The 26,679-nt window shown below is 42.2% G+C and overlaps 1 protein-coding gene across 4 annotated transcripts; it reads left to right on the top strand.

Moving 5' to 3' along the window:
- Positions 1-699: 699 nt before the first annotated feature.
- Positions 700-25,982, top strand: APOOL (apolipoprotein O like). 4 transcript variants are annotated; one of them, XR_012831601.1, is made up of 10 exons: positions 700-722; positions 7,360-7,464; positions 8,076-8,195; positions 9,756-9,810; positions 10,722-10,820; positions 12,361-12,452; positions 14,468-14,554; positions 18,061-18,217; positions 20,032-20,218; positions 25,836-25,982. XR_012831601.1 is itself a non-coding variant. In XM_075720615.1 (9 exons), exons 1-9 carry the CDS (start codon positions 711-713, stop codon positions 20,127-20,129), a joined length of 825 nt encoding a protein of 274 aa, XP_075576730.1. In that variant the 5' UTR covers positions 700-710; the 3' UTR covers positions 20,130-22,750. The 4 variants fall into 4 exon arrangements, 1 of the variants encoding a protein (XP_075576730.1); XR_012831602.1 differs by lacking the exon at positions 25,836-25,982 and adding an exon at positions 24,017-24,035; XR_012831600.1 differs by lacking the exon at positions 25,836-25,982 and adding an exon at positions 21,933-22,750.
- Positions 25,983-26,679: the final 697 nt, after the last annotated feature.

The raw sequence follows: 26,679 nt of genomic DNA, 5'->3' as shown, positions 1-26,679 counted from the left end.
CGCCCTTCCAGGGCTCTGGCGGCGGGGGCTTGGCGGCACTGCGCTCAGAAAATGGCTCTGGCCGTTTCCTTGGTCAGAGCAAGGCAGCTCACCTGCGCTCTTCTCCCCCTCTCCTGTGTTCAAATGGGGACAGCTGGGGTTTGTCCTTTTCTGACCGAAACCTAACTAGCGATCTTCTGCTCTGGAGTAGAAGTTGGAGAGCGTTTAGCAGCCCAAAGGACAAAAAAGTGAAGCATCGCGGCGACGCCAGTTCATCGCAGGAGCGAAGGCTGCGACGGCGACGCGCGCGGGCTGCCTGCGAGGCGCGAGGCGGGCAGGCGGCGCTACCCACAGCGCTCGCCAGCACCCACGGGCGGCCGCTCTGAAACGACGGGCGCTCGGTAGCGCCGGAGAAACAACGGCAACGGGGCACGCTGTCTGACCGAGCCAGCAACGCCCGCCCGCGCCTCCCGTTTATTTGGCGACGTTCGTCCCCGCGCCGCCCTCAGGCGCCCGCCCCGCTCCCCGCCCCTCCCCGCGCCCCGCGGCCGGGCCTGGCGCCGCCGGGAGCCCCCGTCCCCCGCCCTGCGGCCCCCCCGGACAGCCCGAGGCGGAGCCAGGCCCCCGCCCCGCCCCGCCCCGCCCCGCCCCGCCCCGCCCCGAGCGCTCGGAGCCCGCCCCGCGCCCGGCCCTTCCCGCTCGCCGTAGGCGGTGCGAGGGCCGTCGCTAACATGGCGGCCAAGGTGAGTGCCGCCGGCCGGGGGGGCGGCTGCCGCGGCCCGGGCTCCCCCTCCCGCCCGGGCTCCCCCTCCCGCCCGGCCATGCAGCCGGAGCGCGCCCCGGGGGGGGTCTCTGGCGGCTCCCCCGCCCCGCGGGAGCTCCCGGAACGGCGCTCCCCGCCCGCACGCTCGCCTCTGGCCGGAGCGGGCCCCGCGCCTGGCCGCGGCAGCCCGCCGGCTGAGGAGAGGGAAGGAGCCCCTTCGCCCCTTCGGCCGGCGGGGCTGCGCGGCCCGGAGGCAGCCTCGGCCGCCGGCTCACCCGCGGAGCTGGCCGGGCCGGTGCGTGCGGCCCGGGCCCGGAGGCCGCTGCGGCCGGGGGTGCGGGGCCCGCCATGGCGCCAGCGCGCTGCGGGGACGGTGCCGTGCACAGCCCGGCTCCAGCCTCGGGGCTGCGGAGGGCGCGGTGCCTCGGAGCGGGGCCGGCCCTCGGAGCCGGGCGTGCAGGGGAAGGAGCAGCAGGGGAGCGAGAGCTCTCGGTGTTGCTTTCCGCGGTGTAGGGCGTGAGGGGGAAGGAGCTGCTTCAAGAGAGTGGTTAAACTGTACGGCAGGGCGTAGAAGCGCTCCTCTTCTTCTCCTCCATCCACCTGCCGCTTCTTGAGCGCCTTCCGCTCCTCGCTGCAGGGACGAAGCGTCGAGACCGCTTTGGGGTAGCGTTGTGAAGGGTAGTAGTGCTACGCGTCACTAAACCAAGGGTGTTAAAATCACGCTGTTCCAAACTGACAGGGTCACAAGTATCTAAAATATCTTTAACTGTAGAGTTAATCGTGTCTTTAAACAGGGAAGAATGGGCCTGTGAAGTGCTAGGCTTTCTCTCAAACATTTAGACCAGTGTTCCAGTTTTCGCAGTCGGCCGATGAATAGGTTGCTCTCCCGTGAATCTTCCTATCTACTTTTGCAAAGCATTTAAAACGTGTCTGTATCTGCAAAGAAAAGGTGACGCAAATGAGGAAAGCTGAAGGAATGCAAATGAAGCGTCTTACCTCAGTTTGTTACGAGTACCTGAAAGAAGAAACTGCATTTGGCTTCGCTGTGTGGCTGCGTGATCTTGAAGCAGTGTGGTTTAGTACCTAAATCTGAATGATTCAGTGCCTTTGGTGAAGTGATGCAACTTTACGTGTGTTCTTTGTTATTTACTATGAAAAATTAATCGAGTTTTTTTATTCTTAAGTTTTCACTCTCCATGGGTTACCATCTGGCAGACAAAGATTAAAAACAAATCTGCGGCGTGTCAGTAAGTTGAGTTGAAGTGGAAGGATGCTCTGTTCCACTCGTGTGGGTTTTTTGTAGTTGTCATTAGAGACTTATAAATACATAATCCAAATTAAAATACTGGATTTGGCCTAGAAACTTCTGAAAATTGTCATGTCTCATGTAACTTCTGGGAAAAATAATCAAAAGGATTGGAGACGGTTTTCTGTTCTACCTCAAGACATCTAAGTGGTAGCAGAAAACTATAAACCCGGGCTGCTTATTCTTTGAGTGACAGTTCTCTACTGAAAATACGACATGCAGTAGCTGATAAAATTTTAATCTTGTTTGAATCTGACTAGTAGATAATGATTTTGTGGTAGAGAAGGCATATATATTTTTATATATATATACACACGCATCACATTTTTGCGTGTAACCTGCTCCTTTGATTATTTCTGTTTTGAGGCTTGTTCCTAACTTCAGGGCAAGTTTTTGTGCTCCACTTCTTGAAGCAAGTATACAGAATTTGCAGTTTCAGTGAGAAAAAATACTTCACTTCTTGGAGATAAGCATAAATTAAATATATGGTTTTATTATGCTTTAGTTTGTATTCTGCATCTTTTGAGTTGAAGATAGTGAATCTTTGTAGTGATGTAGCTTTTTAACTTTTTTTTTATAGAATCTGTTTTTTGATCTTTGACAAGATGCTAACAGTTTGAAGTAGATTGCTTGAGACGCAAAGACTTAAAGCCAAAATTATCCAGGTACATTTGACAGTTTTATTATTAGATTTTGATTAGTTTTACTCTAGATCTACTATTAGAAGATATAGCTGTAACGATTTTCTGCTAGAGAGTGTATAATAAATCTCTTCAGCAAATAATTGCTGTTCAGTCTTTTCATCAAAAATAATGCCTGTTAGTCTACACCGTTTAGTGCTTTGAAATAACCAGTGTGCTTTTCATGCCTGTGAAAAAACCAACCTACTGGTGGTACCTGTTGCAGTGCGATGGCAGTGTGGGTAGCGTGGCGGTGGTGGTACTGGAAATCTTCCGACCTTTGCCATTGACCTTCCCCCATGGAGAGCATTAAGGCTGGTAATTTCTGTCTGTAATTCTGGTGATGTTTAGATCTATGTTCATACTGAATTCATCTCCAGAAGGTGTCATCTGGGCTCCTGGCTTTTGTAACTGCTGGTATTTCGATCTGTTGCCGGTAGGGACTGCGAGGTTTTCTTTTTTTAGTTTCATTGGGCTTAGGTCAGAGCATTAATTCAGATAGGAGTGGAACTAGTAGTAAAATGCAGAGCAGATATTGAATTAAACTCTTCCAATTAAAAAAAAAAAGTAAATTAAAATATTTCCTGAATTCATTAAAGAGAAGGGTTTTTTGTTTGTTTGAATCGGTTATCGACTGACATTCTGGAGTCATTCTACTGGTTGCCCGTGTAATTCTGGCATTTCTTATGGCTCAAATTTGTTGCAGATGTTTTTCTCCCTACTTCTTTCCTAGTCTTTGATATAACTATATGATCCTGCCATTTCTTAATTCTCAATAACTTCTTTTAGAAGATTTCATAGGCAAAATATCTTTTAATTTCTTTAGCTAAACAACAGCAGATTTTCCTTGTTTAATACGTAATATCCTTTGAAGTAATTTAAATAAAGTAATTTTAATAAGAAGCAGCAACTTAGCTAACTGAGGTATTTTTAATATACCTAGTCATTAGATAAAGGAAGAGGACAGACGACTCAAGGTAGTGAAGCGTCTTTTATGTAGTCAAGGTGATGTTGCTGTTCCTTCACCTCGGTTCTTTGTGATATCAATAGAAAAGAGTGAAACTTTCTTGGAATAATTGTGCCAGTGTAAGTGTTAGACAGTACAGCTGTTGACTTGGATTTTTAAACATTTATGCATTTGTCTTCAAGCGTCCAAAAGTAAAGCAATTACTGTCAGTCAGGAATTGGACTGCTTTCATCGTTCCTGGTATAGCTTTCTCTTTTACATTTAGCACAATAAACTCCCTTGTGGATTTCTCAAACAAATTAATCGAATTTGTTAAGTGAACAATATAACTTTTTCACGGTTTCTCACTTCTAAGTTTTATTTTCCTTCTAGTATCTACTGAATATTGCTATGTTGTCTTGGTAGCGTCATGTACTGAAACAGGCTGTCTGAATTACAGTACATTTGAAACAGTTTCCTTTAATAATGCTTTAAAAATACAGACTTTCATTGGAGGATGGGTGTCCCTTTAATCTTTTGTAGGTCAGGCTGTGGCATTTTGCTCTAAGCAACATTATCAGAAAGACAGTTATTTTGTTAATTGGTTCCTATTTTGATTATTGCCACCCTCTCTCGCCTATTTTCTGTATCCTGGGGCAGTTCAGCGCTGGGAGAGCTGTTCTGCTGTGCTGGGCCACAGCTGGTGATTCTCTCTCCGAGGTGGTCATGTTGGGCACTGAAAGGAAAAACGTGGAGTACTCCTCGGTATAGCATTCGTAACCTAAGTTGTACAAAGCGTGTTAGATCATTGTGGCTCCAGCTCTTCTATGCTAAACTTCTTGTCAACATGCAACTAGCTGAGCTTTGTCAACATGTGACTAGCTGAGCTTTTTCACAGTGCTGGTCAATACGCGTGGTATCTGCATGGCTGTATTTTTACGTATGTAGGACTTTTCTCTCTAGATTTCAGGAAGGGGTAGCACCTCTGTCTGCCTTCTGACCGGGTCCATGCTTGCCAGCATAGCTAGGTCAACATGGAAAAACCACATTTCTTTAGTAACATGATTTTTGGTGTTGTCTAAATACCAAAATAGTCTGTCTAAAATAGTAATGATAATAATAACAATGTAATAATAATATACGAAACAAGTGATGCACAATGCAATTGCTCACCACCCGCCAACTGATGCCCAGCCAGTTCCCGAGCAGCGATCGCGGCTCCCCGGCCAACCCCCCCCAGTTTCTATACTGGGCATGATGTTGTATGGTGTGGAATAGCCCTTGGGGCAGTTTGGATCAGCTATTCTGGCTGTGCCCCCTCCCAGCTTCTTGTGCCCTTGGCAGAGCATGGGAAGCTGAAAAGTCCTTGACCGGCATAAGCAGTGCTGAGCAACAACTAAAAACATCAGTGTGTTATCAACATTTTTCTCCTACTAAATCCAAAACACAGCACTGTGCCTGCTACTAGGGAGAAAATCAACTCTATCCCAGCCGAAACCAGGACAGGTATCTCCCCCTCCTGCCCACTCCAAATCCAGACGTGTTGCTGCCTTAACTCGCGAGGTGCGTGCTCCCGGAGCTGTGTGCGGCACGGTGCGTGTGAACCCGCCCTGCCCAGGTGAGGGCACGGGCAGCAGCTGTCTCGGGTTCCTGCCCTGGCGTCGCTGCCCCACCTGCCAGCCTCCGCGAAGAGGAGCTCGCTCATCTCTGCTTTCGCGCTGTCCCCAGCTGCCCTGCCTGGGGCTCCCGATGCGGGGAGAGTTGCATCCCCAGCGTTCGTCTGGCAGCCGCACCTAGCGGTTCTGCAGCAGTGCCCCCCAGGCCTGTTATACTTCACGTCCACCTGCAAAGGGAAAGTATTTTGGGGTGTCCCTCGTGTGCGTTAAGAGAACAGTAAGTACATCATGGTCAACGTGATTGTGTCTAGAGTGTTGGCTTTGCCAGCTGGATTTGCTAGCCTAGCTGTGCTGGAGTTGCGGGGGTTTTTGATGCTTCCAGCTGACATCGCTGTGGTACAAAAATTTTGTACCATCAGCTTGGCCTGAAGAGAAAAAAAGTGCTGGGGTTCTGTTTCTCGAAGCAAAATGAGCTCAGTCCCACACATTTTCCTACCGTTTCTATATTGAAGAAAAGCGTGAAGGAAATAGTAGGCACTAGCAGGCTTCTAGGGTGGCGTGATAATTACGCTGACAAGAAGGTTTCATGCTCCAGGGAGAGGGGAGGGACACACGGGCTGTGTGTTAGGAGCAGGAATACTGTATGCTGCTAAAGACTGTTAGTGTAGGGAAGCCTTAAGTCACCCTTCCTCCCCTCAGTGCCCCCATGCCAAGAAGTGCAACTGAAGAATAATTTTTAGCTTCATCCTACAGCTTTCAGCTCTGGCGTTGTCTGCTTGCCCCTTCCTTGGTAACAGTCCTCTCATCGTTGCGGCGTCCTCCTCTGTTCTCCGACACCTTCGTGTTTCGCTGTGGTTGTACCATCTCAAAATTTTGTTATGATGATCGCGCGGTTTACTTTAGAAGTGATGGTGTTGTGCTGTCTCGAGTAGTTTAATCTGCGTGTGACTGATGTCTCGTGAACCTGAGCTAATTCAGGGTGGTGCTTTTGCGTTCCTTCCCGTTCATTGTGTTTTCATGATTATAACTAAATGCTATGGAGTAAATCCCACTCCTTTGACAGGATATTGCCCATTGAAAGCTAAGATAACAATGAGGATACAGTAGAGTTTTATACTAGGGATTTAAAGTATTTCCCAAAATCAAGTTGTTTTTTTCCCTGCTTTTCTATTTTTCTGGCACTCTACCACCATCCTTTCTATGCAGATCCTGGGAACGTTTTTCATACTTGTTTTCACGTTTTTAAAGTTTCAAAAATGCTTCAGGTGAAGAACAGAACAGAAATGCCTTTACTGATATAGAAGAAACCATAATCTACCAAAGTCGCAGATGCTTCAACATGTTGTGGCAAGTTTTTTAATACATGGTATGCCAACTCTGATTGGAATCTTAAGGCAGTCATTTAAAAAATGTTCACGTGAAGCCGTATTTGAGTTTAAGCTTTGTGTAATATCTGGTGTTTTTTTCCAAATTAATGTTCTAAGTAGACATCAAACTCCCGTGACCAAACCTATATTTCTGTAATTTACATTGTAACATATGCGATTTGAAAGGTTAAGCAGGTGATTCTTCATTCCAGTTATCACTATGTATTTTCATTTATTGTCGATACGTGGTTATTCCAAACAGACAGTAGTTGAACCATTCTCTGAATTGGAAAGGAGATGGCATTCACAGAAAATTCCTGTAAATAGAGGTGCGTTTGCTGAAACAAGAGAGTTGTTCACTGACTTGGAGTACCTGTATGTTGAATAGATTAGAACTTAGTTTACCTTAAGGGGTGATGGAAGCATCAACATGGCTTTGAACACAAAATTCTTCCTGATATTTTAGACTTAACTGTTGTTGTCAGTGACCTCTAGCTTTTTCTTTAGCATTGTAATTGGAGAAAATCTCTGTATAAGACAGAAGAGATTCCTAAAAGGCATACTGTTTTAAAAAGGTTTTAAAAGTGACTTGTTTAACCCCATATTTGATCAAGCACAGCACAATAGGAAAATCCAGATTTCACTGGAGTGAAATTTTTATTTCTGCATTAAGACTTCCTTTTTTTCATCTGTCTGTCCCAGGTGGCAAAGCTGGCAGCTCTTTCTTCTGGTCTGCCATTTGCATGTATTACTGTATATGCAGCAACAGAAAAGGAATCAAAAGGTCAGCTGATGAAGCCAAATCAGGTAAGAATCTCACTGTTTGTCAGTCTTTAAAATAATACTAGAAAAATCTGCAGAATACCATCTCTTTCCGTTGAATTATATTACCCAGTAAATAAAATACATAGCGAAGTAATATGTGGTAATAAAAATTACCTCCTAAATAACTGACCGCTGTAGCGCAAATAAAACATGAAGTGTTACAATAGCTAGTAAAGTTTTCTCTCATTTTCATTAGTACATTATTTCCAGACTGAAGCCAGAAAAGGTAAAAGAGTGTACTTACTGATAATAATAGTAATTTTCTATTGTACAATTCCTAGTAATACATGCATGCATCTTCCAGCTATTCTTGCTCATGCTTTTTCTGAATAAAAGATATTTTATCATACTCAGTAATTCTACTTCTTAGAACCTACACGATACTTTCAGTTTTCATTTCTAAAGAATTAACCTGTAGTCACCCTTGCGTAAAGTAAGTTTGTAAATATAGAAGAACATAATTCGATATAGAGGTTTTGTTTGCTGTAATGGGAACGCTGAGGATTTGCAGTCCGGAAGAACGCTGTTCGGTGTAAACACTAGGCGGTATACAAAACTGTCTCCCTGCAGTACAGTTATGCTTTCCTTTCCAGCTTCCAATTTACTGCCCACCACCTCTGAAATCGAAATACGTTGAAGAACAGCCTGGTCTCTTGCAGAAGCAATTTTCTTCAGTAAGACAGACGACTGGCCGCTATATTGGATGGTGCAAAGTAAGAAATACCTGCATCCAAAGTTTCCTGCAATTTCTGACAGCACTCAACTGAAACACTGAAAATACAGCATGCTTCACTCTGAAGAATTTGTTTGCAGTTCCTTGTATTACCATAGACCTATACTTTAGGATGCAAAAATGAACCCTTCTCTCGTATTTCTCTGCTGTGCTTATCACGGGGAACCTGTGCGCTCTTCTTGTTTTCCAAATCAAAGAGGCGGTGATATCACAGAGGTCCCTTTCAGTCAGTGCTAAACTGGATCTAGGCCAACCCACAGTGTCCCGTTCAGAAATATCTCTCGGTTGACTTCTGCAGCAGGAGTTACATAGGTGGCTTCTTGCTAGCAGAACTTGATAGCCTTTTTGAGTCTGAAATTCCGGGTATAGTCCATGGAGAGAGCGAGCTGCCTCTAGAGGGCAGGTTAAAAGACCCGATTGAGGTGCTTCAGGAAGGACAAACTGAGTGCATCCACTATAACTGTGAAAGCAGGCTATTACTAACTAGTTACCAAAACCACCTCACAACTCTGGTGTCGAATATTCTAGGCATAGAAGAAAATGCGATGCCTGTCACCATTCTCTTAACTGCTGGTAAATGACAACTTTTACTCTGTCTTTTGTTAGTATAAGAAATTTTATGCTTGCATTTTTCTCTTATGAAATAGACCCTATTATTTGAAAAAGGCAAGGAAATAAAAATATTTTCCAGTATTTTCTGTAAAATTTGATTCCATTGGTCTGTGAAAATTTTGTCAGTGACTGCATAACTGAAATAATTTAGTTATAAATCTGTATCAAACTTTTCCATGCCCTTGTTCAGCAAGTGAGTGTTTCAGAGCTTGACTGGCAGTGACCTCTGGTGGTACAAATCCTGTTACTGCAAACGAATTCTCTCCGTCAAATAACTGAAGACGACATTCTTTCATTAATCTCCGGAGGAATGTATATGCACTCAGTCTCTTTAGCAATCTGAGGACAATGATACTAATAATAGGCTAGTAGAAAGGTTTTTTTCTGGATAAAGAAAAGCTTGTAATTAAGTAAATTGACCAATTTGAAGGGAGTAATGCAAACTAGTTGAGCCCGCATCTTAGACCAAATCAGTATTGCTTATCTTCAGCGAAACCGAGCACCATTTTTACAGACTAAAAGACAAAGCCATTTCTACTGGTTGAGTCTCTGTAGGGAAGAGGAGATTGTATTTTATAATTGAATTTTCTTATGTTGTATGGTTGGCGTCCAGATGTTTTGCTACCCTATGGTTTTGTTCCCGAGATGTCAATTTTGAAAGTTATCTTACTATATTAAAGAGATTTTTTTTTCCAATTAAATATGGATGGAGGTTTTAAAAACATAAATATGAGAGTCAAAGGGGATAGATCTCAGCACAGTCTCTGTAGAAGGTCTCTGATATTTTTTTTTTAAAGTTACATAATGTTTCTTGGTCTCGCTGTGCTGAGCCGTATGTATCAACTGAGTAGTTTTGTACTGAAAACATCTACTTTTGCAAAGCTTTTACATTTATTTTGGTGGGTTTTTTTTTTTTTTTTTTTTGTAGGATGCCTTTGTCTTTGTTAAAAATGGAATAATGGATTCAATTCAGTTTGGAAAAGGTAGGCAAGTCATATTTCTGAACGGAGCATTTTCTGTTGTTTCTCCTTGTGACTTACAAAAGATGGTTGAAACAGCAAATTCTAGTTACAGGGGGGAAGAGTGGGAGGGGAGGGCACCGGAATACTTTCTGCAAGTGTGGGGGGAAAAAACGGGGACCACTGTTAATTCACCATGGAGTTTCATTTCTGTTCTCAAGTGAGAGAAATGACCAATGAAATAATATTCTCATTCCTTTGATTTTAGCTTTGTTCTTAAAATCGTAGTATCACAGAATCGTTGAAGTTGGAATCTCTATAGATCCATAGATCTCTCTGTAGAGGCACCTCTATAGATTGTCTACTCCAGTCACCTGCTTAAAGCGGGGCCAAAGGTGGTTGCCTAGATCTCTGTCCAGTCAGGGCTTGAACATCTCCACTGATGCAAATTCTACAACCTGTCTTAATTATAAAAACAGCTTCTTAATTCTAGCACAAGTTACAAGCAGTATTTGCGTTCAGGTTCAGTACCAGAAACTACAGATGAAAGTTATTTTCCTTAAGAATAGTATATTGGGAGACTCCAAACTATGTGCTTTCTCATTTAATCTATATTAACTCACAGTAAAATCAAAACTTAAAACTATGCTTTCTTTTTCCTTTATTAAGGACTAACATTTTACAAAATGTAAAAAAGTACCGAAGAAGAAAAATTGCTAACTTTGCTGCTGTGTTTTGAGGACTGTGATTCTGGTTCTGTGTGCACCTGGAAAATAAGGCATCTTCATTCATTAACAAAAATCCAGTCGTGGACTGTTTTCAGTTTTGGATATTCATAATTTTACTTCCATCTTAATTTCTTAAGTGGGAAATAAAAGGATTAAAGTGAATTGTTATGTTTTTTTTTTTTTTCTTTTTTTCTTTTTAATTCTAAGATGCTTATGTTTACCTGAAGAATCCACCACCAGAATTTCTTCCCAAAGTTGGTGTAATTACAATAACAGGCTTAGCTGGCATAGTGCTGGCAAGAAAAGGTAGGGTTTTTTGCTTATTTTCATTATTGGTATGTTGAATATGTAGCATGTAGTAATTTTAACGGTCAAAAGATTTTCTGAAACATAGGCAAAACCCTATGTAACTAGTATTAAAAAAAAAAAAAAATCCTTCCTGATAAATTGAAGGGACATTATTAAATATTTCTTTTAGAACCTGGCTAAGAGCTAACAAATAGAGCAGAATTATGTAGCAGTTTTTAATGGTGGAATCAACAGAAATTCAAAATAGGACACTTGTTTTGAGTTTGTTCATATTGGTTTTCCGAAACAATTTGTATATGGGAGGAAATTGGAAACAAATTAATAGGTAAGGTTATTGAATATAGTGAAAACTAAGGGAATTTAGAGGGAAGACGCTGAAAAATGGTGGCATTTGGCTACACAGGTACAAGATAACACACATCAGAAGGCATGATTTCGGCAGCTTTGAAGCCAAAAGGGTAATTCGATAGATACAGCCGCTTCTTCTTTTTTAGCCTGGAAAAGAGGAGGCTGAGGGGAGACCTTATCGCTCTCTACAACTACCTGAAAGGAGGGTGTAGTGAGGTGGGTGTTGGTCTCTTCTCCCAAGTAGCTAGCGATAGGACAAGAGGAAATGGGCTTAAGCTGCGCCAGGGGAGGTTTAGACTGGAAATTAGGAAAAATTTCTTTACGGAAAGGGTGGTCAGGCATTGGAACAGGCTGCCCAGAGAGGTGGTGGAGTCACCATCCCTGGAGGCGTTTAAAAAACGGGTAGATGTGGCACTTCGGGATATGGTTTAGTCTAGTCTACCCTTGATTAGTCTAGAGTGGGCTTGGTAGTGTAGGTTAATGGTTGGACTGGATGATCTTAAAGGTCTTTTCCAACCTAGATGATTCTATGATTCTCCTTTCAAGATAAGTCGTAGAATAACAACACTTAAACTGCTAGAAGCTACTGTTCAGCAAATGTTAATCTGTGATACCTGAGTGTGTGTCTATCTGAATATTTCACAAATGGGTTAATCAAAACGTTGGCAGCTTAGTAAAAGCATTCTTCTTGTATCCCTGTTACTTTTTGGTAGACAGGTTTAAAAAGAAAGACTGGGGCTTGAGAATCTGTCATCAGGGCTGTCGTCAGCAGACAGGATCCTGAGCCTGGCCCAGCCGTTGGCGCGTTGGAACAAAGAGGCCCCGGTTTGCAGGCTCCGGGCTGCTCCAAACTCTGCAATCCGTGTCCTCACGAGAGGGCGCGTGGAGCTCGCGAAGAGCCACGGCAGCCCCGAGTGACACAGACGCTCTGCTCGTTTTTCACAATACTGGAAAATCTAGTTTGGGATTATGCCTCATTGAAGAAGCCAGTGTTCAGGATATCAGTATCTCCTGTAAATGTGACTGTACTAAACTGTAATTACACTCTGTGTTCTCTCCTCCAGCCATTATGGGGATAAGTTTGATGTAAGCAATGGTTAGGGGTTAAACGATTGCATTTAATTGATACAGCTGCTTAGCTTTACATTTCATGAGTATCTAATTATTTGAAATATTTGGCTTTATACAGATTCTAGATTTAAGAAAATTGCTTATCCATTGGGACTTACTACTTTAGGAGTTTCTGTTTGTTACCCAGCTCAGTCAGTGGTAATTGCTAAGGTAAGTTTACCTGTATTTTAATATTGAATTAACAGTTAATTTAGTCATAGCATTCTCATTTCACTTGAATTAAGCATCATGGGACTAAGAGTCAGAATTCACATGCATCTTCATTAAAACATACAATGTATCACAGGTGATACTTGCGTAACTATAAAAAAATGAATAAAAGGACTGAATTTAAAAATGCAGTCGTATAGCCTTCAATTTTAATCCTTATTTCTCAAATAAATGAAGATTATTTTATCCTGCTGAAATAAAAGTAAATAAAATATAGCCTTGCCAAACTTGATAATGTGCAATTTGAGATACTGTACAATTGCATCTCTTGTTAGAATTCCTTGTTTTCCAATTACTGTCATCTTGCAGTTGTCCACCTGATTAGACTGTCTTAGCTGTTCATGTGGAAATGCAGAACTATGCTTAATATTTTGTATGCAAGCATTGTTTGCACACTGTACTTTTCTACACAAAAAGTGAATTGAAAAGCAGGATATAAAGTCTATATATCTCTTTCTTCTCTACAGTTTTCCAGTGTTTCCCTATTGAGAAAAGCACATACTGCTTCATAAGAATTCTTCGTAGTTTCTTGACGAACTTTATAGTTTTAAAACTGTGTGTTTCTGTGTGAAATTTGATGGGAGAGGGAAATTTTATTTAGTTAGTTGTGTTTGGTTCGAGGACTTATCCATCTTTTAGTTAAATGATCACGTTTAAGTTTTGACATTAAATTTTATGGAACGTTATCCTGAAATCTGATTGAAAAAACTCCTATTGAATCTCTAACTTTCCATCATGATGAATTAGTTGTTATTGTTACTAATTTTAGGGGGGTGTTTTTGTTTGGTATTTTTATACTTCCAGAGTACTTAGGAAGATACTGCAAAGACCTGTACTGTGGTTAAAATCTTTGGGCAATCTTACATTGCTAAACTGATGCGTTGTTTTTTTTTCTTATATGCAAATCAATAAGGATTATAGTTTCCCAAGCGGCAGTGGGATTTCTTGACTTATTATCATAAGCCTTAAATGTCAGGGTTGGAAGATGGAGAAATGAATAGGAATGCTACGCCTCACGTTACGACCTATCTCAGGAAGCTAAATCCTTGTTTCCTATCTACTTACGTGTTGTGTCACCTTTTGCACAGTTTTTTGTAGTTGCAGTTGTGAAGTATTCTGTTTCTACAGAGCATTTGTAAAGGCACTCCATAGTTCCTGCAGTATTATAAAATTACTTTTCGAAAATAGACTGAAGGATTTAGAATCATCGAATTGTTTAGGTTGGAAAAGACCTTTAAGATCATCCAGTCCAACCATTAACCTATACTACCAAGTCCACACTAAACCAATCAAGGGTAGACTAGACTAAACCATGTCCCAAAGTGCCACAACTACCCGCTTTTTGAACACTTCCAGGGATGGGGACTCCACCACCTCTCTGGGCAGCCTGTTCTGATGCTTGACTATCTTTTCCATGAAGAAATTTTTCGTAATATCCAATCTAAACCTCCCCTGGCACAGCTTGAGCCCATTTCCTCTCGTCCTATCACTTCTTACTTGGGAGAAGAGACTGACACCCACATTTGGTCATTTATAAAGCAAAGCACTGCTCACTGACATGGGCCGGGTCATCTTTTGGGGCTTTTTTGTTTTGTGTTGCTGTTCTTGATCATTTCCAACATAGTGAGACAAGTTTGAATCCTGTAAAACTGCTGCTCCAGTCTGTTGTGCTAACGTTGCCAAAACACTTTGCTGATCAGATTTCAATTTCATTTTGACTAGGTGGACATAGCACGTGAATGCTATCTGTGGATTTCTAGTACCAATTTCAACATTGTTTAGGATTTGCTTGATCTAAGAGAACAGTACACTAGATTTTGAAAAGTAGATGTTTGAAATGTCTTAGTATGGGGTCAAGCATGTTCTCATGCAAATAAGATGCATTTCATTTCAGTGGTCTATGTATCTTCGTATTTTTAAAGCTGTCGTTAAATTACATTTTTCTAAAAAAACAGGTAACGGGGAAAAAGTTATTTTCTGCAAGCCATCAAACCTATGAAGCTGTGCGATCACTATGGGCAAAAAAGGAAGACGTCAGCAAGGTAGGCTTTCTGAAGTAATGACTGTAACGCATAAATTCAGAGGGAGAAAAAAGTAAATTAGAAGGTCAAGTACTATTCTGCTGATACTGTTTAAGATTACGAATTGCATTAAGTGAGGCACAAAAACCCCTCTGATATTTTTGTAACTTCAGTGTTTAATTAATGTCACCTTTGTAATACCTTTCAGACGAGGGGATCTCAGTATCTACTGCATAAGAGAAGACTGAGTTTCTCTGATAGCTTGTTTTTGATCTTGACAAAAATAATCCATTCCGATTCAAGCTTTGGTCCTCAGCAGACCACTGAATTTAAAATAAAGACACACAGAATTACAGTAGGTATGGCTAGATTGTGCTTAAACATATCAGTGAAGGAAATTTCACAACCCTTCCAGGTAGTCCATTTTAATTACCCTGTGATATAAATTGTCTGTGTCTGTTTTTTTTTTTTTTCTTGTCCTGTCCTCATTGCAGCCATAGTGAATAAATGGTCAGTAACCTCTTTATATTGTCCTGTTACATATGGAAAATTTATTATGGTTTTTGACATTATCTTCTCCTTAGTATAACCTTTTTTTACAAGAGCAGACTTTCTCACTCTTAGGTAATTCTTGCTCTCCTCTGAGCTTTCCCTAGTTTCTCTCTCTCCTTTTTCTGTTTTTAGGGGGTTTGTGTGAGGTTTGTGGTCATAGGGTTTTTTTAAGTGAGGTGGTCACAGTAGGGCGCAGTATAGCAGCTGAGGCCTTGCCAGCATCAGTAGAGGGGAATATTAACCTCCTGTAAATTACATACGGAATTTGGGTTAGTACAACCCAGAATTAAATGTGTTTCTGCAACCTGAAAGGGTTTTTCTCCAGTGGAAATTTCAAAACCTCTGACAAAAGTAGTACTTCACTGAGTAAAATTTCAGCTTTGCACAGTGATATTTTTTTTTTCTCTTTTTAAAGAAAATGAAAGTTCCTCAGTCATACTAACATTTAGAAGTTTATGGCTGTCATTTGTATGCAGTCCTCACCTTTGATTTCCACTGAGGCCCGCAAATGGAATTCTGAATTTTGAAAATGAGATTCAGATAAAAATAATGAAAATGATAGCAAAACGAGAATTGATGTGATAAAGACAGTTTCTATTAACTTTATTTTTTTTTTCTCTGAGTGAAGCCTGTTCCCAAAACAATACATTATTTTTCATTACTAGGGTGTTACCATGATTTATCTTTCCATCTGCTGTTAACTAAGGGCAGTAGGTTGTGCGGGAATGACCCTGGCTGGAGGCCAGGTGCCCACCAAGCCACTCGCTGCCCCTCCTCAGCTGGACAGGGGGAGAAAAATACGACGAAAGGCTGGTGGGTGAAGATAAGGACAGGGAGATCACTCAGCAATTCCTGTCACGGGCAAAACAGACTCGACTTGGGGAAATTAATTTATTACCAGTCAAAATCAGAGTAGGATAACGAGCAATAAAATCAAGTCTTAAAAACACCTTCCCCCCACCCCTTCCGTCTTCCCTGGCTCAACTTCACTCCGGATTTTCTCTCCCTCCTCCTCCAAGCAGCGGGGGAGTGGGGTTGTGGTCAGTCCATCACACACTGTCTCTGCTGCTCCTTCCTCCTCACACTCTTCCCCTGCTCCGGCGTGGGGTCTCTCCTACGGCAGACGGTCCTCCACGAACTGCTCCAGCGTGGGTCCTTCCCACGGGCTGCAGCTCTTCACGAACTGCTCCACGGGTGCAGCCCCTCAGGAGCAGCCTGCCCCGGCGTGGGTCCCTTCCCTGGGTGCAGCCCCTCAGGAGCCGCCTGCTCCGGCGTGGGTCCCTTCCCCGGGGTGCAGCCCCTCAGGAGCAGCCTGCTCCGGCGTGGGTCCCTTCCCCGGGGTGCAGCCCCTCAGGAGCAGCCTGCCCCGGCGTGGGTCCCTTCCCCGGGGTGCAGCCCCTCAGGAGCCGCCTGCTCCGGCGTGGGTCCCTTCCATGGGGTGCAGCCCCTCAGGAGCCGCCTGCTCCGGCGTGGGTCCCTTCCCTGGGTGCAGCCCCTCAGGAGCCGCCTGCTCCGGCGTGGGTCCCTTCCCTGGGTGCAGCCCCTCAGGAGCAGCCTGCCCCGGCGTGGGTCCCTCGCACGGGTGCAGCCCCTCAGGAGCCGCCTGCTCTGGCGTGGGTCCCTCGCACGGGTGCAGCCCCTCAGGAGCAGCCTGCCCCGGCGTGGGTCCCTTCCCCGGGGTGCAGCCCCTCAGGAGCAGCCTGCTCCGGCGTGGGTCCCTTCCATGGGGTGCAGCCCCTCAGGAGCCGCCTGCTCTGGCGTGGGTCCCTTCCATGGGGTGCAGCCCCTCAGGAGCCGCCTGCTCCGGCGTGGGTCCCTCGCACGGGTGCAGCCCCTCAGGAGCAGCCTGCCCCGGCGTGGGTCCCTTCCATGGGGTGCAGCCCCTCAGGAGCCGCCTGCTCTGGCGTGGGTCCCTTCCATGGGGTGCAGCCCCTCAGGAGCCGCCTGCTCCGGCGTGGGTCCCTTCCCCGGGGTGCAGCCCCTCAGGAGCCGCCTGCTCCGGCGTGGGTCCCTCCCATGGGTGCAGCCCCTCAGGAGCAGCCTGCTCCGGCACGGGTCCCCCGCGGGGTCCCCAGCCCTGCCAGCAACCCTGCTCCAGCCTGGGCTCCTCTCCCCACGGGGCCACAGCTCCTGCCAGGAGCCTGCTCCAGCGCGGGCTCCCCCCAGGCTCACAGCCTCCTTGGGGCACATCCCCTGCTCCGGCGTGGGCTCCTCCCCGGGTGCGGGGGGATCTCTGCTCCCCGTGGGCCCCCATGGGTGCAGGGCACAGCTGCCTCACCATGGGCTGCACCAGGGCTGCAGGGGAATCTCTGCTCCGTGCCTGGAGCCCCTCCTGCCCTCCTGCACTGACCTGGGGGGCTGCAGGGCTCTTCCTCTCACATATTCTCACTCCTCTCTCCAGCTGCAGTTGCTCAAGTTTGGGGTTTTTTTTCCCCCTTCTTAAATATGTCATCCCAGAGGCACTGCCACCATTGCTGATGGGCTGGGCCTTGGCCAGCAGCGGGTCCATCTTGGAGCCGCTGGCATGGGCTCTGTCGGACATGGGGGAAGCTTCCAGCAGCTTCTCACAGAAGCTGCCCCATAGTCCCCCAGCTACCAAAATCTCGCCACGCAAACGCAATACATAAGTGTTCTGTAAAAACTAAGTGCTACTTGAGTCTTGTGTAAGACCATAGGTTCCTCATCTGTAAATGAACAGTGACTTCCTTGTGAAGTACTTTGAGGGTCTCAGGTAAAAGCACAGTATCAGACTTAAGTATACACTCGTGATGAAGTAACCTTCCTTAGATGTAAATTTGAAGTTACTGTATCTGAACTGTGGGGTTCTTTCATGCATTTTATTTTTTCCAGCTGTGTCCCTTGCATGTAGCTGACTTTAACATTACTAGTTGAGTATCACTGATGCCGTATCTGAAAAAGATAAGCTTTAAGCATGTACCCATGTGCATATTTTTTTATTAATGTTTGATTCACAGCTGCAGCAAGAGTCAAAATCAGTTACGCAAGAAGATAAGAAAAAGAAAGAAATTTCTAGTACAAAACCCGAGTCTGCTATTGAGTCAAGATCATTTAACAGAACAGAATCTTCTCCAGTAGAGTCTTGGAGTAATACAGATCCAGTGCCTTCATCAGGTGAATTAAAAACTTCAAGTGTAATCTCAGGGCAGCTTGCAAATCCGAGGCAAATTCTGAATTACTTGACTTAATTTTGTAGTTACCCTTGCTTTAAAATGGGGCACGCTGTCATAGCATATTATTCTTGAGAATATATGGTACACGCTGTCATTTAATACATACTTCAGAGCCTCAGGGAGGTGATAATTTTCTCACTGTGGACCCTGTCACAGTATCAGAATTCTTACACATTTGTTTTTCTCTCTCAGTAATGTTTTCTTTCATTCCCTGTGGTGCGGACCATATCCCGTATTGTTAGCGATGAGATGTATCATCAAGCACTTCTCTTAAATACCTACTCGAAATTATCCTTCTGTTGTCAGAACATATACCATAAATTATACCATAAGTATAATTTAAAGGATTACTGCTGTTTTTTTGTGAAAATGGCTAATTTGAGTTACTGTTCATTTCTCTGTCGGTTTCTGTGTCTTCAGATATTGGTAAAAGAGGAATGTGTAACTGACAGATGAAGCACTGGATTTTGTTTTGCTAGTTTTTTTGCAGTGATGTTCTTTGTGCATCTTAAGTGGTTGAGAGAATTGACTAGATCATGTAACAGCATATTTAACCTACAAATATATTAATAGGCCAATTGCTAAGAGCGGTAGTGGAATTACCTATTAAAAGAGAACTAAATTTGTCTTAAAATATTGTTACACTTTGTAGGGGCAATTTCCAAATCTTACTTGTCACTTAAACTTGCTTACTTCTTTCTACTGTGTTCTTTACCAGAACTTTTTTTTCTGGAAAGCAAGCAGAGCATATTTGGATGGGGGGTTTTAATTTTTTTTTCCCATTATTTTCACTAGAATATAAATTCACCTCTTTCTTTGCTTTGCACCTGTATTTTTCCTGATTTAGTTTGTGGAATGCTTTGATCTGGTTGTACATTCGCTTCAGGCCAGACTGTCTTTAATGGTTTTATGTACATAGCTATCTTCTGTCTTTGCTTTCATGGGTGGAATTAGTTCATGTCCCTAACACAGCCAAAAATGTCCCTGTCCTAAATTAATCTGTGTTGTCAGAGATGTTTATTTTCACTAGTCCAAACAGGGCAAAGCTTTCAGGAGAACATAGCACCATTTATTAAACCAGCTGAGGTAGCGGGAAGAGAAGCAAACGAGTAGTAGGAGGCACAGTCCTAGAAAACCTGCCTTTACATTTGCTTAGGTCCTCTGGAATTACAGTATCATTAAATATGTCAGTCTTTGTGCCTTGTCATTCAGGATGAGTGTGAGGGCTCAATGTTTTAGTAAACTTAGTTCACTGGTTTTGGAAGTCATGAAGTGAAACTAGGTGAGAGTGTTTGTCTTAATTTGGGATTCTTACCATCTGGTGGCAGCTTCAGGGGAGATGCTGATTCAGTTGGGTTTGGGAGACAGCTGCGCTCCTGGGAGCAGTGGCAGAAGAAAGACTGGAGACCTTTTTCCCATGTCCCAAACTTTCCCTTCCTTTCCATGTGTAAGGCCAAAGCATCACTGTTTCTTCTCTCACCCTGCTGTGTTCAGGAAGTAGTATTAAAGTTTAGAGAGTAGGAGGAAGACCTGCTCTCCATCCACTGCTGTGTGCTAATAATTACAACATGCCTTCAGCGTCCTGTATCACTTACACAGTTTTAACTAGAATATACATATTTTGATCATTTGTAAGTGTTTGGTAATACAGTAATTCTGAAAATGTGTCAATAAGCTTTTTTTTTTTTTTTTTTCTCCTACAGCTCAAATATATATGTGGTTTTTTTAATTAAATTTCTCTAATATCTCTAACAGGAGCAGTGAAGACACCAAAATTTAAGCCTGATCCAAAACTTATGGACCATGGTCAGTCCAGCCCAGAAGATGTGGATATGTACAGTACTAGAAGCTAAGACAAATCTGCTTACAAATCTTTGCAAAGTATTACAGAGGAGGGGGAGGGAAGAAGGGAAGGAATAATCCTTACAATACATACTCTGAGGTATAATTTAATCAGGTATTTTCTTATATCCCAATTTGTATTGTTGACTTACATGATTCTGTTTAGTGAATATTTTGTTTCTCACTACTTAGAATCAGTGAGGATTCACTCATTGTTAGTGTCATTAGCGAGACACTGAGAAAATAAGATTTGTCAGTGTCTTCTCACAATGAGGTTTCTCTGTGCCAAGCTTGTTAATAAATGTCACTTCACAAAGGATATTTGAAAATGTAAATGTATCTATGCTTCGGCTCAGATGTTCATTGACCTAAAAGAAGAACGTGATGGATGGGGTTTGCAGAGGCTTCTTTGTCTTTTTTCTCTCAGCTCTGGAATGAAGGGCAACTTCTTATTGGTCTGACTCCCCTTAAGAAGCCGGTTGTTACATCACACAAATAGCATTACCTTTAATGCTTGTATAAACAAGTCACTTCTTTTTCATTGCAAAGTCTGTTGTTGTTGTTTGCCTCTTTCACAAAGGTGAAGGGAAACAATTTCTTGTCCCACATGCTTCTTGTGTATTTAAATGTCACTTAAGTTGGGAAAAAACACACAACTAATCTCTAAAACATCCTTTATAGACTATGCATTAGTTTTCACCTACTTCTGATACTTTGAAGAACTGTATGCAAATTGCTTAATCCATGAAACTGATAGTGTTTGAATTTATACAGAATGCATTAGCAATGTTTAAGAAGTTGGAAGCCTTCTGTAGTTTTGAAGTTTAAAGTGCTGACAAATATTAAAAACGCAGAAGTAATAGGCAGCCAACTTTTTCTTCCAGGAAGTTTGTATGCCATACCCATTGATCTTGGTAGGATTCCTGTGAAATTCTGTCTTTTTCCATGAGAATGAAATTAGAAATTTATTTAAGTTTCCTAGGATGAAACTTTCAAACAGTGCTTTTATCATTGGGTATATCACTCTTACTTTTGGTCATCCTCCATTCCTCTTCAAAACACTCTTACAAAGGTTGGAGTAGGTCTGGTGGTCTTCCTTGAGCAAAGTGCAACTCACTGTCAGTACACAATGATAATCAGCCCGCTGCCTAGAGGTGATCCATCAGTATCTAGTGCGGCACTTCCCTAATACACAAACTGCAAAAGGACGCTGTGCTGGTAGTTTGCCCTCCGATCTGTTGAATTCTGTTATCTTTCAATTAACAAAAATACGTGCTTTGTTTTAAAGTTGAGGGGCGAAGCAAGAACAAACAATACAAACAGATAGTTTGGTTGGAATAATTAAACCTGAAAAGAAATGCTGCCTCATATGAATGTATTCTCAGCACTGGGATATGAAGGGATATTTGCTCCTGTTCTCCATAAGAAGAGATGTCACAACCCAATTTCCTTCTTCTGAGCCTGCTAATGCAAAGGCAAATGACTAGTGAAGTACAGGCAAACAGTTTTCCTAGTGTCACTGTGGGACTAGTGGAAGTCTTGAGGAGATACTGCACAATGGAATGTGCACAAGGCACAAATGATGAATGAGCAAAAGAATTAAGTAAAGCTTTCATGATGGTTCAGAGACAGATAAGTATTGGTATTTTGGAATCCAAATTTCAGGCAAAATGTTGGGCTTTGTTATGCAGTGTCCAACAGAAGGTGAAGTCGGTAAATGTGAGGTTTAAAGAAGAAGAATTCTATTAGTTAAACTTGCTCGGGACAGCTGACTTAGAATTTAATGTGTTTTGTTTCTTTAACGATCTCTTAAGGCCCAGGAAACTGTCAGAATTCAGGCAGCAATCAGAGGACATTCAATCCATCTTCACAGAGCTCCTGGACAAGACACATTTAGTGTTCCATCACAGAGAGAGGAGTAGAAAAACTAGATGGCTGGGCTTCATATACCATTGCCAGGGAAACAGATGAAGACATAAGGCAGGAAGTAAAAATGGTGAAGAGATTATCATGTTCAAGTGCAAGACTGGATGGCAGAAATGGTATTATCTGTCTCCTTATCTGTCCCTTTGATCAGAGTTTTGGATAAAAAACAAAGGAAAAACCATCTGCTCTACTCCTAGATTCTACTTAAATTCTAACTTATGTCCTTTGAACGATACGCTACCACAAGAAGTCAACAAGGAAATTAAGATGATGCAGGTTTGCATGGAATTTGTAGGGATTTACCGTGATGACATTTTTCAGCACGCAGTGGGAAATTATGCGCAGGAATTAGTCTTCCGGGAGCAGGGAGGGAATAGCTTGGATAGCTGTTGAGGAGCAAGCATGTCTGCCCTTCCAGGCAAGAGTAGGTATTAAAAGGACTGCCCTCCACCTGCAGGGCCAAAAGCTAGTCTGGCCCTTTTCATACTTCAAGGGCGTTACCACTCAAATCTCCTGGTACAAATGAAAGTGTCTGCAAAAGTTGCACTGGGCTCCTTGGTGGTTAGGCAGTCAAGAATTGGTAAGCATTGGAACAGGCTGCCCAGAGAGGTAGTGGAGTCCCCATCCCTGGAGGCATTCAAAAAACAGACGTGGCGCTTTGGGACATGGTTTAGTGGGCGTGGGGGTGCTGGGGTGATGGTTGGACTGATGATCCTAGAGGGCCTTTCCAGCCTTAATGATTCTATTCCAACAAAATGTTTCATGCAAGCTGTTTGTATTACAACCCCTGATTTTACAAGAAGTTTGTGCTGTAAATGGCCATGATACACAAAGGTGTCCCTAGGCTGTATTTTAGTCTCAAATTACTGCTTAGGGCAAAATTGTGAAAGAACTATGCCTCAGAGTTAAACTGTCATTCAGAAGTCTTAGATACATTTTCGGGGACATAACTTAAAATTACTGCTCCTACCCACTTTGGTGAATGAACAGTATGAGGAATACAGTTCTAGAGCTCATAAAATGGTATCTCTGCGCTGTGTCATTTCTTCTTGGTGGATGAGAGGAGTGAGCCAGCACAGGTTTATTCCAGTACAGGGTTTGTCTACTACTGTCACTTTCTAGTTTAGTTTTTTGGTCAACTGATACTTCTCTGTCTCATTCTTCTCTGCAAGAGAGGGTAATTTTTTCTTGTTTGTTTTCTATCAACAGTTTTTGTTTAATATCCCAACACAGTTGAAAAGCTGGGACTAAAATTAGAGGCTTGGGTTTCAGCACTGAAACAAATATAGCTACAAGATGACTGTTTCACTATCTGCAACCAAAGAAAATGGGACAGAAAAAGTATGAAAAGCTTTGTACGCTGTCTGGGTGTATTCTCTGCTTTCAGAAAGACCATAATCAATCTCTCAGTTGGTATTTCTCTGTCCTGGAGAATAGATTTATTAGTAGTGGGAAGGAATTTTTTAGTAAAACCTGGAATATGATACAGTATAATAGTACTTTGATAATATACATTTCTATTAGCGTCAGTCATCGTCTTGTCCACCCATGTGAGACACATGATGAGAGAAATTTCTAGAGGTACCAAAAAGATGCAGGTTATTATCAAGAAGTTTGGAATGTATTTGCTAAAATGAAGGCAGCCTAAATCAGATTACTAATACGCTGTTGTATAAATATTGGAATGGTGACTGTGAATCTTTATTACTGAGCTGCCATTTTGTGAAGTGTTTCTTTCTCAAATCTGAAAAGGTGCCCGCCGTCTTCAGTTCAGACATGTGAAGCTCTGCATTTTACATAATACTCTACAGGTGGCTTGTTCCAGATAGCTACAAGGAACTGTAGCCACGTCTCTCTATTAATAATTTATAGTAAAGTTGCTATGCAATGGCTTTAAAACAGCAAATCATATCTATATTACGCCATGCTTGTGAGTCCTCATTTTAAATATATGTGCCTTGATCTCTTTCAGCTTTCAGACCCGGTACGCAAACCTGTTAAACAATGAAAAATTAACAGAAGTACACAGGGAAAGTTGCATTACAAGACATGGTTTTATTAATTTATAGTGAAACACTTTGAAATGCCTCTCAAATGTATCTTTAATAGCCACTTAAACTTAAAGCTTGACCTGAAAGTTCAATATAGTTTCTTTCATAATGCAGTAACATAATAAAAGTAAGAATGTATGCTGTAATTTTTATATAAGTTATATATTTTTGAAAAATCCAATGTCTTAAAGAACTGGGTCACATGATTTTTATAATACAGAAATAATTTTGATTTAATGCATTTTTAAATTTATGATTGATTGTATTTGTTATATAGAAATTTGGAACTTGTTGATTAATTTTTTATTTACATAAAACTGATTGTAATACTTTATTTTGTCATATCGTTGTGAAGCACCTGAAAATAAAGGGTGATAAGATACTTTTTTAAAATTAAGTTTAACTTTTGTATGTTGTCTCATCTGTAGGGCAAATTGTCAATTCCTTTTCTCTGAAGTACATTTTAAAAGTTAATTGGTAAAGATGACTAAGTCATACCTGTTTCACTAACGTTGGGGAAGAAACTTCACTCCTGAAGTACTGAAACATACATTCCTGGAAGAAATCACCGAAGTAACATGCAGGACATCTAAATGCTTGCTATTCAGTTGTTTATGCATCTTAAATTTTGAGCAATGCTTCAATTTTCTCTTCCTAGTAATTTCTTCTAAAGAATGCTGTAGCTCAGAACTTGGAAAAAAAAAAGAAAGCTTTTATCCATATTGGAGGAGTGACACATATTGTTAAAAGAATGAGGCAGATAGCAAATATATTTACCTCAGAATGGCTCCATGATAATCTTCCAGGTAAAGTAATCTGCCAATCCAAGAGTCATAAAAAACGTAATACGTGCTGTAACCTACAGTGTAACTACCTAAGAAAAATTGTGTGAATAAGTAGTGTGTGAATAAGTAAAGCTATTTTAATGGCAGATTATCGTTATGATTCTTGAATAACTTAGGATATATTGTAAGGTTTTTTAAATGCATCAGTATAGCTATCTTGTAGTGAAAGTTTGGAGTATTTCTGAATAACATTAAAATACAGAAAATGTATTTTAAATCTAAAAAGAAACTGGGGTCCTATGAAGCCTGTACTTTTTAAAAAGGAGCATTAGTACTCACTAGATTGTGTAGGGTCTTTTTAAATTCTAAGAAGCAAAGCTCAGGTATGTGCTGATAGTAAGCTAGAGTCAAGACAGACTGTAATTGAAACCATTCTAGAAGGTACCACATTATTGGTATTGCCACAGTATTGATGCGCTCTTCTTGTAGACCAGAGCAAGTGTAGAAACCAAACTGAAATGCTAAGGAAAAGGAATTCTAGAAGTTGGGAAATCTTGTTGTTAGAGTAGTTTTTTTATTTGAAGAAACTTCTTTACGTTTTCAGGTCTAATGGCCAGATCTCTTTTGCGTTGCGAAAAATGAGTATATCTGTACATACTAACAAGCTGTAGAAGGAGGAGAGAAAGGAGAGGGAGCTAAAACTTTTACCACTGACACGAAAGTGTTGAAAAGGACGTCCTTTTGGGAGTTCTGTTTACTGCGGGGCAGAGTCGGAACACCATTAATCAAGGTGCAATTAGTTCTTTCCCCTTTCATTTACAGGCTGTGGGAGATTGCTTTTACTGAAACAACTGGAAGAAATTCCATGTGTTTGCCTTGCTGCGATAATAGCTCTAAACTGAGGCTGTCACGGTTTTAAGTGTTGGTAACTTTTTTTTTTGTGCTTTATTTGTAGCAGTCCTAAGATCAGTATTTGAGAAATATGTAGCTTGCTTTCTGTTTGTGCCTCCCTCAGAACCTCTGCAACACCACGGTAGTAGAAAGAGTGTTCTCCAAAGCGGTCTTGAAGCAGATCTGAAATTAAGATTAAAGCTAATGAGCAGTTGACCAGCTTCCACCATTAATTTTGGTCAGTAACTTTGCTTTAGTTATATAGCTCTCTATTTGAAGAAATTAAATTAGTCTAGGTGTAGTCTACTTTAGACTGTAGTTGTAGAATGCATAACTTTCCCCTTGATTTTGCTGTGTTCCAGAAACTAAGACAATAAGAGAAAGAAATGGGTACGCTGCGAAATCTACAGCTAACAGCTGTTTAGGCCTATTGGCATTGGGCTTATTTGTTGTTAACCTAAGTAGGCACTAAAAAGAAAAAAACCTACCAATGGTCTCTTCCTTGAGGCTTAGTCCAAACCTGTTGCATTCAGTAAAATACCAGCATGTAACACCAAGTCAGTAGTTTGGGTTTTGTAATCCGCTTCATTTGAACAACTCACCCAAGTGAAAACTGCGAATTACATTTCTGCATCTTTGTCTCAATCAAATTTAAAAGCCGTAGGTACAGGTCTTGTGTGTACCGCACAACCTGAAGTACCGGCATTCGGCAGCGGCGAGCTGGACCCGGAGGGGAAATCCCTGTCAGCTGGAAGAACACAGCACGTGTATGAACTGGTACTGCACACCTCTGCATTACGTCTGAAGAAGGATCACGCAATTTTTTTACTGAGGTATCTGTTAATTACTCTGTTCTTGTGGATGTGACTCTGGGATCTCTTGTAAGGCAATCTTGTGGCCCAGCTAAG

This window comes from Pelecanus crispus, chromosome 13 (assembly GCF_030463565.1).
Source record: "Pelecanus crispus isolate bPelCri1 chromosome 13, bPelCri1.pri, whole genome shotgun sequence".
Classification (NCBI taxonomy): Eukaryota; Metazoa; Chordata; class Aves; order Pelecaniformes; family Pelecanidae; genus Pelecanus; species Pelecanus crispus.
The sequence above is the reverse complement of the archived record's forward strand: the minus strand, read 5'-3'. Positions and strand labels throughout refer to the sequence as shown.